Source organism: Cinclus cinclus, chromosome 11 (genome assembly GCF_963662255.1).
Source record: "Cinclus cinclus chromosome 11, bCinCin1.1, whole genome shotgun sequence".
NCBI classification, from domain to species: domain Eukaryota; kingdom Metazoa; phylum Chordata; class Aves; order Passeriformes; family Cinclidae; genus Cinclus; species Cinclus cinclus.
In genome coordinates this window covers 4731568-4746029 of record NC_085056.1, presented here as the reverse complement: position 1 = coordinate 4746029, position 14462 = coordinate 4731568, and the positions used below count along the sequence as shown (strand labels likewise).

General features: G+C 39.8%; 1 protein-coding gene across 1 annotated transcript in view; it reads right to left on the bottom strand.

Annotated features, from left to right (window-relative positions):
- LOC134048357 (polycystin-1-like protein 2) overlaps positions 1–14462 on the bottom strand; it is a 35895-nt gene that overhangs the window by 15946 nt on the left and 5487 nt on the right. The window contains 16 exon segments of the mRNA XM_062500084.1: positions 16–150; positions 1054–1180; positions 1984–2108; positions 3113–3295; positions 4543–4668; positions 5506–5700; positions 6170–6315; positions 6485–6685; positions 7622–7763; positions 8017–8137; positions 8735–8942; positions 9546–9651; positions 10753–10802; positions 11525–11623; positions 12721–13125; positions 13767–13996. Of these exon segments, the coding sequence (XP_062356068.1) occupies positions 16–150; positions 1054–1180; positions 1984–2108; positions 3113–3295; positions 4543–4668; positions 5506–5700; positions 6170–6315; positions 6485–6685; positions 7622–7763; positions 8017–8137; positions 8735–8942; positions 9546–9651; positions 10753–10802; positions 11525–11623; positions 12721–13125; positions 13767–13996 (2599 nt within the window).

Here is a 14462-nt window from a genome sequence, read left to right as displayed (position 1 = left end):
ATATAGTGGACTTACCTCAATGTTCTCTTTGAGGTTGCTGACTGGTATGATCAAACCATCCAGACCAGATAGACTTAGACCTCCCACTGTTCCACTGATGTCAAAACTGTTGTCACTGGAGTAAAAGGGATTCATGGCAAAGCTCACCATCTGTTAGAAGACATTAACAATCAGACAACTGAGCTATTGTCAATATTTCAATTTATTCATACTCTGAATTACCAAATAGTTAAAGATTGAGCTTAGACCCAAATAGAAGTTGACTAGAAGAAGTCTGTATACAGATTTAAATAACACTCTGCCTTATCTCTAAGGTGGGTCTATAAACCTTGAAAATTATTTTCATTCTGAAGTGTATACAACAATCTTTATTGTTTCCAAACACCATGACACGTTTTTGCCAGATTTGGAAAAGGTGCAATGAAAAAAACAAATGTTTGCAGGTATTTGAGGGGTCTCCTGAGAGGGTCAAATCAACCAGAGAGATATTCAGAAAATTTATGATGAAAATATGACATTTATATGAAATTTATTGTTCTGAGGGAAAAAACCACATGTTCTAATTCAGATGGGGGAGATGTGCTACCATTATCACATTTGTCTCCTGCAGGATCTGAGTGCCCCCACCCTCAGCACCCATCCCTTGCTGGGATGAAAGAAAGCTGATGCAGGTTACTTTGAATGTGATTTGGACTCTGAGCTGTTGCATCCTCCTCAGAGCATAAGATGTAAACAAACAGCAAATAGATTTGTAGGTATTGATTCATTCCACTGCCTGCTCCTGCCATGCACCAGTGAATCAAAGTGTATGGAAGGGGCTGATGGGATGTGGAATTTAAGAATTCAGTTGTCCTTAACTTGCTGAACCAACCTCATGCAATTAAGATAAATGAAGGCTTCTTTGACCAATATTTTCAAATTATTTTCTTGGCATGACAGAAGCAATGGTGTGTGCTTATGTGTTCTTTGTGAATGGATAATCGATTCTAAAACCATTAGATCAGGAATGCAAGCTGGATATCAGACAGAGTTAGATAAAAGCTCTTTACTTGCCCTTATATCCACTGTTTCACCATTAACTCCTGAAACATTGAGAGAGGAAGCAGGTGGGAGAGTAAAGCTGGCAGAGCTGGAATTTGAGATGTTAATGGATGTGCTATCCATGTTTTCTGTTTGTAATCTGTCCAGTTAGGGTTGGGCATAAGCAAAGCAGAATAAAAGAGAAAAAAAATTAATAAAAGGAAAAAGAAACACCAGAAAAAACCCAAACATCAATAGCATGGGCTTCATATCTATAGAGAAAGCTTTCTCTCTTCATGAGTGTAACTTAGTTGCAGAACTATTTCTAAGTCTGCCAGTAAATACTTCATACATGAATCTGTCCCTGATTAAGTACTTCACATCATGCTACCACAGAATCATCAAAAAAGGGGTGAAATTGGCATATCTGGAGAGAAAGTTGTACCAAGATGTACTTATTTGAAGGACTTGATTTCTGTGTGAACATGCTCTCGATTTGAATGTAGTTTGATGTGGATGAAAACCAGGCTCTCGGGGAGCAATTCAGAGATGATTATAGGGAATGGTAAATGCTCGTCAGACTCCTCAGGTTTATATTTGCTTCTGCCAAGCTGGTTACAGTTCCATATAACATGTCATTATTGGCAACTTGGAAAATAAAAGAAACCCTTAGCTGGCACGACATGAGTTTTCTGCATAATTTCAAAAGTAGGTGACTACTGCCTCATTCAGGAAATTGTAGTCAATTCTCTGCTGGTTAAAGAACACACAGCATGGGGATTTCTAAGGTGATGCTCCTGGAGCCCAAGCTGTTTCCACTATCAGTCACCAACCGCCTTGTTGCACTACTGAAATTGTCAGTATGCTACAATATTTAGTTATTTGCAAACATTCTGTTTAAGCACAATGGAATTAAAATTTGTAGCTCTCAGAAGCTTCAGTGGGTGACACTGCAGCTGTTACCTGTGCATATACATTGTGGCAGAGGGAGAGGTGAGGACGGTTGGCTCATCACCTGGTGCCTTCCCAAACAGAAGGGCACTCTGGAGATTTTCAACTGTACTCAGGAGCTGGTGTGACACTGAACTCTGGAAAAGAATTAGAGGAGGAAACTTACAACAAAGGTACTCAGGATCATCAAGCTGCACATTATTTGTCATTGCTTCCATTCAATTTTAGTGTCTTACTAAACTGGCAAACTTGGTGATGAGCTTCCTAATCTCAGAGAAAGTTATTCTATTGCAATTCAGTTTCTGTAATTCTCATTGAAACATTGCAGATAGCCTTACAGATTTTACTTCTATATTGTAGTATTTATAACGTCTACACACTGAAATTACAATCATGATATCAACCAATATATTAGTGTACTTTTGTGTATTAATGCCCTTAGCTGCACATGTTAGTGTTTAGTTACTTGGAAAAGCAAGACCTAATTACATATCAGTTGTGTATTATTAATGGGTTATTGTTGGGAAACTTTTCCAGTTCATAATCTTTTCTCTCAGGTTAGGTTTATTTTGTCCCTACTCCCTGCAGGGATGAAACTAAGGTATGTTCATCCCAGGAAACTCACAGAGTCAGCTGTGACAATTCACATATAGACAGGAAAGGGTAAGACAAAATAAACATGTTACACCTTTCTGAACAGATAATCAGAGCTTTCTGCAAAAGTGTAAGCAGCAACCAGAGCTGGTTCAAGCTGTGACGTAGTGGTGGCAATCATGAATATTTAATACCTGTGGCTTCCTTGGATTATGGGGCAAAAGTAGGAGATAGAAACAAATCTGAAAAACATCACAATGTGCTTGTCATCAATTAGGGGTCAGAACTGATGCTGTGTTCTCTGTCCTGTTCAGCTTTCAGTGTAACAAATCTCAAGAGGCCTCCATCATCTTCATTACCAGACATTCAATCTAGCATATCTAACTGGGGAGAAATTTCCTCTGATATTCAAGTCCATCATGGTGTCACAATGAACCCTTCCCAGCACCAATTTAAAAACAAAAGAGGCACCAGAGAATTTAAAAACCTCCCAAAGCAAACAAATATTCACACACAGTACAGTACAAACTGGACCAAATCTAATTACCTGTTCTGCCTCTGGCACTGAAATGTTCCCAGCTCTGATTTCTACAGAAGCTTTAAGAACATTGCTCACTGCATTAAACAGATAGTTGGCTGCTTCCTTTAACTCCTGACCATCTCTGCTGTGCTCTGTGTTTACAGCAAGCAAGGAGGCACTGACATATTTCAGAGTGTTGCTGGCTTCCACCTGCAGAGAAACACAGGGAGCAGCTTAAATGTGCTGGCACTACAAATGACAGAAGTGACACTTGTGTCATTTACTGAATATTGCTATGTCAGTAAATTCTTGTGACTACTAGTGGCTAAGACTGTTTTTACTATGATTATTTCTTCTGGGATAATACTTCAAATGCTAAAGAAGATCATATACTAGATGGTACAACAAAATGAAATAGAGGCATGAAAAATGCATCCTACTTCTATAAATGTAATCCATAAAAAGATGAATAACATCTGAAAGAAGCTTGTCTGTCAAACCCTGGACAAGGATAGCTTTTAGATGTACAGTAAAGTAATAAATTAGATTATACGTTTTTTAGTGCCAAAGTGCTAACTGCCAAGGAAGAATGAGTTTTCCAATTTTTATTTTGTGCCGGGATGCATCTTTGTGACTGGGAAAGCACTGGCCAGATTTTAGCCCAGGATAGTGAAGGAGCCAAGCAAATTCACTGCAGGCTTGGGCACATCACAGCCTGTGAACACTGAGCAACCTTTCTGTAGGGTGAGGGCTGGACCTGAGCTGTGTTCTTGTCTTACCAAAGTTAACCACATCCTACTGAAATGCTCCCAAGACATTGTCTGCCTCCAGCTCTATAATACATCAGAAATCAGGACAGCTGTTTTTATTGCCTGCATATTTGGGAAACTTCCCCTAGTAACATTTTGTTGTGTTCTGCTGTATGGTCACCCTGTAAGCATAAATAGCATCATCTATTAATAATGTCTTTTTGCCACACAATATTCAAAAGACACTTTTGTGAGACCAAGCTGCACATTTGTGCCCAGTTCCTCTGGGTGCTGACATGTTCCCTGACCATTGTGCATTTTGTGCAGTGCCAGGAATAGGCATGAATGAATGTGAGCAATTCTAGAAAAACCCTCTTGGGGCCATTCTTCTTCAGGGTTCTAAAAGTGTTATACAAGAGAAAACATACACCCTGACATGTTTCTGACTAAAAGTTAAGGATTCTGTCTCACAGATATATGATAAATGTAATGGTCATAGCCTGGATTGTAGAGATTGCTGAGACAATATCTGAGAGTTGAATTTGCTTACTCTAAACAGAGTCAAAATACTGCTGGTCAAAATGCACATGCTGGTACAGTTGAAAAAATGGATAAGAACAGGTAATTATAAGGCACTAAAACTCTTCCAAGGTCAATGGGATAATTAGAGTCTCTACTTTTAGTGTGAGGAGATATAAGATGTCTTACCTGTGCTGAGACAGAGAGCTCTTCACTCCTATAAGTGATTTCTTTCAGCACCTCTGACATCTTCAGAGCAGTCTGCATTGATGTTATGTTAACAACAGAGAGAGTTGTCAGCATCAGCCCTCGGAGCTTGGGATGAAAAAGAATAATTAGGCAAAGGAACAAGATGCTAATTAAGACTGTGGAAGTAGTGCTGTGTATTGGCAGCCAGGCTTGCTGTAAGCTATGCAGTAGAGTAAGGCTCCACAACAGGGATCATTTGAGCTGATATTAGTTCTACTGACATGATGCCACTTGCCCTAGTAATTATATAATCACGAGTTTTATGTTAGCTCCCAGCATAGAGAATTCATACACTTAACATCCATTAAGAGCAAAGGAGAGTTACTTGTGAGAATTTGTACTAATGTATGTGAATTACTGTGCAAATGCCACTTCCAGAGAAAGCAGAGCCATGTGTGATTGATGTTATTCAAATAATGAATCTTAATTGAAGGATACATTCTCTAGATCTCTTCATCTGAGGCACTCAAAGCACTGTACAAATATCAGCTTATGACTGAAACATCCACTGGTAGCTAAAATGGACAAAAGAAAATTACCTGCCATCTAGCGCTTTTGGGGAAAATTAGATAGTATATTTATCCCACTGGAGATGCCATTTTACTGATATCTAAATTGCTTTGGAAAATCAGGTTTAGATTAACTAGTTTAAATTACTGAAATAACAATGGAGAATTAACTGTTTTACTGATGAGTGATAAAACAAATAATTTATGTAGACAAATAGTGAAAACTAGCTGAAACCTGAAAACTAGCTGTGCCAAACACTAGGACAGATGCTAGATACTTGAAACCATTGATTTCAAGTGGTGATATGTGAGCTTTTTATTACTTAAGAACTGTCAAAGAATATGAAGAGTCCATTATGACATTGTACTGCAAGAAAGCAAGTGTTCTGCTGACCTCTTTTTGTGTATTTGTCTGTAAAGACATGTTAAAGCTTTCCTCTTGGATCTGCTGATTAAGGACAGATGTCACTGACTTGTACAGCTGGAAGAGACTCATGCTGTTGTTCCCATCTTTTAGGATGGTGTTTGCCTTCTCAGATATCACAGCCTGCAGGGTCAGGTTCCCATCCATCATATCTGCAGGTCCAACCTGATGAAGGAATCACATATGCTCTTAACATCGCCAAGGCTGTCACAATTTTCTTTTAACAGCTTCCATGATCATCTTAATGACAGCCTAGATAGAGCGGGACATAAAACTTCGTGTTCCCCATTTTAAATGTTTTCTTTTTAATGACCTGATAAGGGTCTCCTTACTGTGGCACTGGAGATGAAGCAGGAGGCTTTTGGGGCCTACACAGAGTAATTCTAGACTCAGTAATTAGGCTTACACTACTCAATCAATATCCAAACAGTTCTTTTAGAATTCTGTTCTAGAAAAAAGGGCAGTGGAAGATCTTTTGACCTCGAGCACTCAGAGAATAGTCTCTGTTAGATAGAAAAATGATGATTATAGCACATTCAGAAGGAAGTAATATATCTAAAACAAGCTCCAAAAGTCAGTTATGGGTTAGTTATCATCTTGAGAGTTCTCAAAATAAATTAATTCCACCGTGTACCTTCACTGAAGCATTTGTTTGAGCCGTTTCACCAAAATTGTTGCTAACGATAATTGTCACAGGTAAAACAAAATTATTTTCCTTTTCTCCAAGTGGAAGATAAACTGGGAAGAGTTCGGGATCTGGGCTACAATCCAGGAGAGAATCTGAAAGGGGAAAGAAGGGGTCAGGGACCACACACCGCAGAGCCACCCCTGCTCTTTAAGAACAGGGGACCAGGGCATGGTTCACTCGTGAGCAGCGTCCCGGCAGAGCAGGGCAGGCTGTGCCTTCGCTCCTGTTAGGAGAAGCCAAACAGCTCTCCTCGGAACTTACTTGGTGTCACATAGAAGCAGTACGTGAGCCGCCTGCCAGGACTGGAGCGGCCCGAGCCCTCGGAGCCGGGAGCGCCGCAGGAGACTCGGAAGGCGGTGAGCACCGAGCCGTGCCCGGGACTCACGGCACAGCCGGGGGCTTCGGGCGGGGGCACGGCGCTCACCAGGAACGATCCCTCCCCGAAGGCTCGCTGAGTCGTGGCTGCCAGTGGAGGGAGCAGAGCGTCAGCCGTGACCGTGCCCCAACAGCGCCTATCGAGCCGCGGGGCTGTCTGCCCCTGAGTAAACCGTAAGAGGAAAAGAACTATTTCAAATATGTTAATGTTTGCATTGTAAAGCAAAGGTCTATTATTTGATTTAGCATAGCTTCGTTTCAGGTGAGCCGTAACAAAGTTATTACCAGATTGGAGTAAGATAACTGAATGTTGGAGTTAGCTCTGATAAAAGTATGGAGGATCATGGCTTAATGCCATGGGAAAACCCTTTCAACAGTAGAGCGTAAAAGAATCACCCCCAGAATCCTCCAGTTGTAGTATGTTCATCATTGCCAGAAAGTTCTCTGCTTCCCTTGTTATCATTGATTCCTTTTTTGCTGCAATAATTTTAATATTCCTAATCGCCCTTCTTTATTGGAATCCCTCCCTAAACTCTGCCCTAATTCCTCCACTCCTCCAAATTTATAAATACCCCCAACATACCCTAATAGCTGCTTTTGTCCATTTGCCCTTGTGCATAGAACTAGCCTCCCTGTACCATCTGACCTGGTTTGTTCAATACAAACTCTTTGGTTTGCTGTTTTGTTATTTTCTAGTATTAAAGTTTTTTAGTTCCTGAACAATAGGGTCAAATTTTCTTTCTGCATAAAATCGCCAAGTTCTGTGCAGCCTCTGGCTCTAATAGCTGGGCTAAAAAGGATCGGAGCTACAATCAAATTTCTCCTACTCTAAGACACCCCAGAACAAACTTAGCTCTTCATTATTTTAAAGAACTCACATATAATGTAACAACTTTCAACTTATGGACTTATTTATCTTCATATTTGTCAGGGAGGCTATGCGTGTGTGACATCAATGTGATGTGTCAGCAGAGACAATCTCAAAGGGGTCTGTAAAACCCTAAAAACCCTGTTAGCCCCTACCTGTTACTTTAATCTGAAAAGCTTCTCCCTGTGTCTGCAAGAAGGAGCTGGTCATTCTCAACATGGATGTGTTGCTCTGAAGCAAATTCAAAGAGTTCTGCTGGAAACCAGTCAGGCCACAGGCTAGAGGGAGGGCTGTAGACTGGAAAATCAGATAGAAAAGAACAAATGGCAGTAGAGGCTCTTTGCTTTTCTTTCTGGTGTGATTCATAAGGAGCAGGGTGGCAGTTTGGTGCCCTTCATTATAACCCCTCCCAACCCAGGCAACCACTTGTCTCAGTCTTCACTACTCTTTTCTAACCATCCACTTGACAAAATATCCCTCCAAGGCCATATGGCTTTGTGGATATTTATTTTTGTGTGTGCAGTATTTTTGACAAATCTGGTGCTCTCACCTTGTTTTGGAATGCATTATCTAAATACCAGTTATAATACATGGCCGGGGAGTCCTCCTGTCCAGAGACACTCAAAACAACTTCATCACTAACATTCACTGGCTTGCAGTTTGCCTCACACCTGTAAAGAAGTAAGATAGGAGTTAGACATAATATGAGATGTCTGGGAGAAATTTCAGATTTATCTTACGGCATTTATTCCTTTTGTTTCAATGAGGTTGACAAATTGAAATCTTCAACACTGGAAGGATGTAGTGGGGTCAAAAACCCAAAGTGTTTTCTGGAAGAATGTGTGTCAGTTTGTAAAAGGATTGTGTTCAGAAACATGGACTGAAAAATGCAGTAAGACTATTTGGTCAGTAATTTTTATAATGGTAAGGTGCAAATGGATTTAGAACATTAAGTTTTCTTTGCTGTGAGGGTGTTGAAGCCCTGGCACAGGTTGCCCAGAGAAGCTGTGGATGCTCCATCCCTGGAAGTGTTCAAGGTCAGGCTGGAGTAACTTGATCTAGTTGAAGGTACCACTGACCACGACTGAGGGGTGGAACAAGATGATCTTTAAGGTCCCTTCCAACCCAAACCATTCTGTGATTCCATGATCATATGGTTCTAAAAGTACAATACCACTTTATTATCATTCTTATTGGAAACTGTGGCCTTGCACTATGCTTGTGCAGTAATAATATTGACCAGTGAATACCAGGGTTTAAAAACAGACCTGATTTCCAGTTGCAGCTCTTTTTTTGCAGTCACATAGAGACATTGCTCATCCTGCCCCTCTTCACTGCCATGGTTTCGGACAGTAACCCTGACAGTCACTGCTGATTTTGGAGGAGGAAGGCAGGAAGGTGGGATTTGCACCTCACTTTGGTTGATTAGGATTATCTGTTGCTTCACACATTCCTTCCAGGCAGGCCAGCAAGCTCCTGCAGAAACATTTCCTTTATAGTTGGAACAGCATCTTATAAAGGACTTTCCTGCCATAAGTTTCAAAGAGCTTTATAGACAAGTTTCTTGAACACAATTTAAAGAGTTGGTAACCTGGATTCAGAGTACAGGCTTTTCCAAAGTCATGTATGAGGTCAGGGATAATTATGGGGGTAGAACACAGATGGCCTGAATCTCAATCCTGTTTTCAGCCAGAAATGGTTTTGCATCATGTTTAATGTTAATTATGCTGTTTTACTGAGGCACAGGTACTTTGCAAATGCAAATGCCTAACAGTGTAAGTCACCTGGGACTAGTCCTTGGCTATGAGAGTGCAGCTTAGGACAGGTAGATCTTGAAAAACTGAAACCTTTGTTGGAAGACAAAATGGAGTACTATGCCACATGGTATACCATAATTAGTTTGGTGCCAAAACTAGGGTTGGGTATAAGGACCTTCTTCATGTACACTGAGTGGCAAATTTTAAAGCCAGAAAGTGAAACATTTTTAAGTCAGATTTTCAGCACTGGATCTGACACAAAGGTGAGTTTGTTACTCATCAAGTACAAGTTGGTGAAAAAAAGTTCAGGAAATGCACAAACCACAGGTCCAGAGAAAACTGAAATTATTGTTGTTGTCTGGCCAGCCAAGTGTAACAGTCGTGAAAGGATCCACATGACGATTCGGTTTAATATATATTTTGTGATCCTAAATAAGAAGTATATGTATCAGTTAGTACACAAACATGTATAAACACACACACACTTTGCCTCTTTGTAATGAAAAAGGTCTGAAAGTTTAGATCCCAAATCACTGGATGCAGATCTGTCATTTATAAGATCTTTCCCTTATCAGAGGTAGAATGGAAGTAGAAGCTATGGGAATAGAAGCAGACGGCTTCTGCAGAAAAATTGTGTGGCAAAATTCTCCCAAATGCAGAATTGTTTTAGGAGTGCAGCTCCCATTTTCAAAACCAGGTACTTAGGAAACTAATTCCTATTAAACCTTCACATCTGAACCAAGACCTCCAACCCCTGAAAAAACATTTGTTTTCTGACACATCCCTTTCTTATCTTTTTATTATTGGATGCACTGCAGCCATAAACAAAGAGAAGGAGGGGTGGCTGAGTTTGTCTTTCTGTGTACCAAACTGTGGTAAACCTGGGTTTGTATTAGATTTATATTCCTCTGATGCAGTATATTCTTATGGGCAATCTGTAAAGCATGATGGCTTCTAGTGGAGCAGTAAATCTCCCATAGCAGATGTCTGTCTGCTAGTGTTACAGTTAAAAATGAGACTTTTAAGATGATAAAATATTCTATCTGGCATTTTTATTGTTTCAATTTGGACAGCTGCTAGCAATTGGTGTATCATTAACTTCTTAGTTTGCCATACAGTGGAAAAATTTTCATTGCAAAATAATTTCAACACTCCAATACAGAAGTAGGAAACACTTGGGAGCCATATAAAATATATTAAAATCTACTTGAAGGATCACTCTTCAGAGAGAAGTTTGCATTAGTCAAGTAGATGAATTAAAAATTCATCTAAACACATTTGAACTTCCAAAACTGAATTGTTGTGAAAAGTTCATTTTCTTTAATCTTTTTTATGAATTGTGGATGGAACGCCTGTAAATGCATTTGTCTCCAAGACTTGTGTAGATTTTGTGTTAAGCCATATGGGGAACAGAACAACTAGTCCATAATTTACTATGCTACAAATAGCAAATACTGTCTTATACAGCACTTTCACTGGTAAGAAAAATTTCTATGCAATTTTAAGAAAGGTCTTTAAATAATACTTACATTTTTCTTTCGGGTATTTGTTTTGTAGCTGCCTTCTTCCTTAGCAGAATCTGTTTAATGCAAAAAAAGAACAGAATATTTTAGTGATACATGTGAAGCTTTCAGACATCCTCAGTAAATATGACTTAAATCCACAGGATTTGACTGCTGACAATGTGAAAGATGAGGCTGTAAGAATCAGACTCCGAGGCTGTGATAAACAGCCCAGCCAAACAGGTAAAATGGTAACAACAGGCTCATCACAGACTACAAAGGATGTGATCCTGATTCTTCAAACATAATGGTATAAATCAAAATGTATTCACAGAAAATGATGGAGTTTCACTGATGTACAAAGGAAAATTCATGGAAAGCACTGGAAAACTTTCAATACAATTAGTACTACATTTATTTTATTTCTGCTATAATCTGCTCTTGTAAATGTAAGGATGAGCCATCTAGAAGCCACTAGTGACAGCAATTTATGAGACTGCTGTGATGAAAATATTTTCTGGTTTTAAAGCTATGTCCTGAGCCATAAACTTCACTAATTATTTCTAGGACAATCAGCAAATGTGCAATGTGTTACATATACAGAGTGATGCTAATTTATGACTACATCAAAGTAAGGGAATCTGCCTTCATCAGGAAGAAGCCTCCACAAAAGTTTTCAGCACTGTTGCTGGAAGGAAAGCAATTACTACATGCAAACCATAAACACTCCGTGAAATGCTCTGATTGCAAAAAGACACTTACGTGGTCAAAACCAGCACTGTCAGATTAATGCAATTACCTTTTTTATGGGAACTGTTTGCCAACACAGTGATGAATCCAAGATCCAGACTCATGTTTGAGAAGGCATTCATGGCCACCACTTTCACTAGAAAAGTACCTAGAGAAGGCAAAGGGGCAGTTAAGAGTACCAGTGGGTCCAGTCCAACAAGTTTGAGGTATAATATCCAATTTTGAAAGAAAACCCCCTTCTTTTCTGATAAGAGTTTTCAGGGGGGTTTCTGATGGGGGTCCACTGCTAGAATGTTTTTCCCCTTTATCTCAACTTCTTAATAACTCAGCTGTCCTTTTCCTAGCCCTTGTCATGCTATTCTTTGTCAGCCAACTAGGATACCATCACACAGGAAACTAGAGATGTACAAACACGGGAGGCCAGATGAGTTCAGGCATCTTGAGACAGCAGCTATCTTGTTTGAAAATTTCTGCCTATGGGGAAGGGATGTTCAAATGGGTACAGGGAGAACAAATAAAACTTTAATATTTAATAATTTTAAAATATGAAATGAAATCATAATTAGCTTCTAGTGTTCCCACTTTGGCATGGGGCTGGAATAGCTCATTAGAGGTGGAAACCTTTTTATCTTCTGCCACTGTTAATTAACTCTTAAGCACAATCTGCCTAATTCCACATTTTAAAGGCCTTGACTATGTAATAATGGAAGGATAATATTACTAAAATGTTTATTCATAAGTAACTCCATCAAAAGTTATGTGTTGGAAACAGACACACAGAAAAACTCCCCTTTTATTTGTCACCTCTGCTGAAAACTCCTCAGATCATGAATTACTTCAGTGTAAAATGCAGAGCAACCTAAACTTGAAACATTATGAACAAACAGGAGGAAAGCACTTTGTTATTCAAGAAAATATCCTCATTTGTACTTCAATCAGATGGTGCCATGAAAAAATAAACTCTATGTCTTTTCACTGTGTCTCTTGCATTGCAAGAATCAGGTGAAGCCTTGCTCTGAGTCTGCGTATGCAGAGCCATTTGCCAGCTCAGTTTTTCAGCTCATTAAACATAGGACATAGGACTGTTCTGTTCATCCTGCTCTGAAGGCTAACTCTGAGCAGTCAGAAAAGGTGCCAAATTCAGGTGTACATTACTGTCCCCTAGCCCAGGATGCTGTGCCCGTTTTTGTGACCTGTACTGATGTGTGATGTCCAGGAAGCAGAGGAGGTGTCAGTGTGCTGTACCTTCCGAGGGCACAGGCACAATGTATGTCCACGGCTCCCCACGAGGGCCATCTGCTTTGTGCCAGTGGGTTTGGTTGGGTCCAACCACCTCAAACATCAGCTTCTCTGGGGCACCACGGGACACAGAGACATTCACTTCCAAATCCTCCCCCAGCTGCAGAGTGTGGGAAGCTACTGCAGCCTGAATTCCAGATACTGGCTCAATTAAATGAACAGCAATATGCTCAGAGATCTCCAACGCCTTCGTGTTCTTGGATGCTCGGATTTCCAGCTGATGTATCCCTGGGCCTATCAGCTCTTGAGAGGCACTGCTGAGTGTCATGTTATGGGGGGCAAGACCTTCCTTTGCACTGGATTCAGTCAGTGTCACGTTATCTGCTAACATACTGTAGGTTACTCCATTGCCTGCAAAAACACAGATGAAAATTACTCACAGCTTGTGCAATAAGCCAACAAATTCCAGCTGCTTTGTGCAGCATTCCAGTGTTTATACAGGAGTCACAAGAACATGGCAGCAATGAAGTAATTTTTAATAAAGTTACTTAAGGTGACTTAATGGAAATCTGTCGTGTGTTTTCTGCTGGGAATGTTTTGAGAAGAATTCAAACATACACTACTGAATTTTAATTTTTTTCAGTACATATGTGGCTTCCAGGAACTTGAAATGAGAAAGAAATGTACACCAGCAAATGTGTCCAGATCAAAGTTGATTCTCTTACTCTAATCAGAGAGTATTTCCATGAATTTCTAACTTCAAATACGGAAATATTCTGACTAGCATCATGTGGACTTTTGTGACTGAAGTTATGCTCATGCTGTCAGCAGGAAAAAAAGAGTTTATACTTATGCTTTGGATGGTGAAATATCTCTGAGGAGGAACCCCTCCAGGGGAACTGAGAGAATTAAATTGCAGGAATACAACAATTAGAGGGAAAGCATCCACTAAAAAGAAGGATTATTTTGCATAATGAAAATCCTGCTTCTATCTCATGGATGGCAATAATATTTATCCTTCCCTTTAAATCATGCAGAGAAATTATCCTCACCTCCACTGAGCTGAACTTGGATCCACAACACCTCCCCATAGAGTGTACGGCAGTGGGAGCTGTTCCCTGTTTCATACTGGCTGTAGCACCCAGTAATGCTGAGCTGGTCCACCTTATCTTGAACAGTCACCTGCCTCTGTGCCATGACATGCCACTCACTCGTGGTGCACTCCACAAAAACAGTAAACTCCCCAGGAGAGGAGTACATGTATGTAAGGTTGCTGACCAGTCTAGAATAGAAAGAGAACAGCTCCTTGTTGTGGAAGATCATCCTGGGAAGTCCTTCACCTTCAATGATAACACATCCCTGGATTTCATTCATTCAAATGTCATTCCTACCACTAAGACAAAATCTGATTTTTAAATCCAGCAGGAAAATGCTTGATCTATTAAAGACAGGATTTTTATGCAATTAAAACAAAAGAAAAACTATAGAATGTCCTTGTTATATTTTAATTGTTATCCAAAAACACTCTTTAAACTTAAGGATATAATATTTGCTTGTAGTTTGGCAATTACTGACATGTTTTCATTAATTTTGGGTCTTAAGATCTGGAATAAATAGTCTTGGAAATAAGAAACACTTGTTAGAACAGAAAGATTGTGGTTGGCATCTTAATATAAAATTTTGTATTGATTTCAAAACAGGTTTTTGCAGAATCCAAGTCTCTCATAGGTATGTCCTATTTTTAAGCT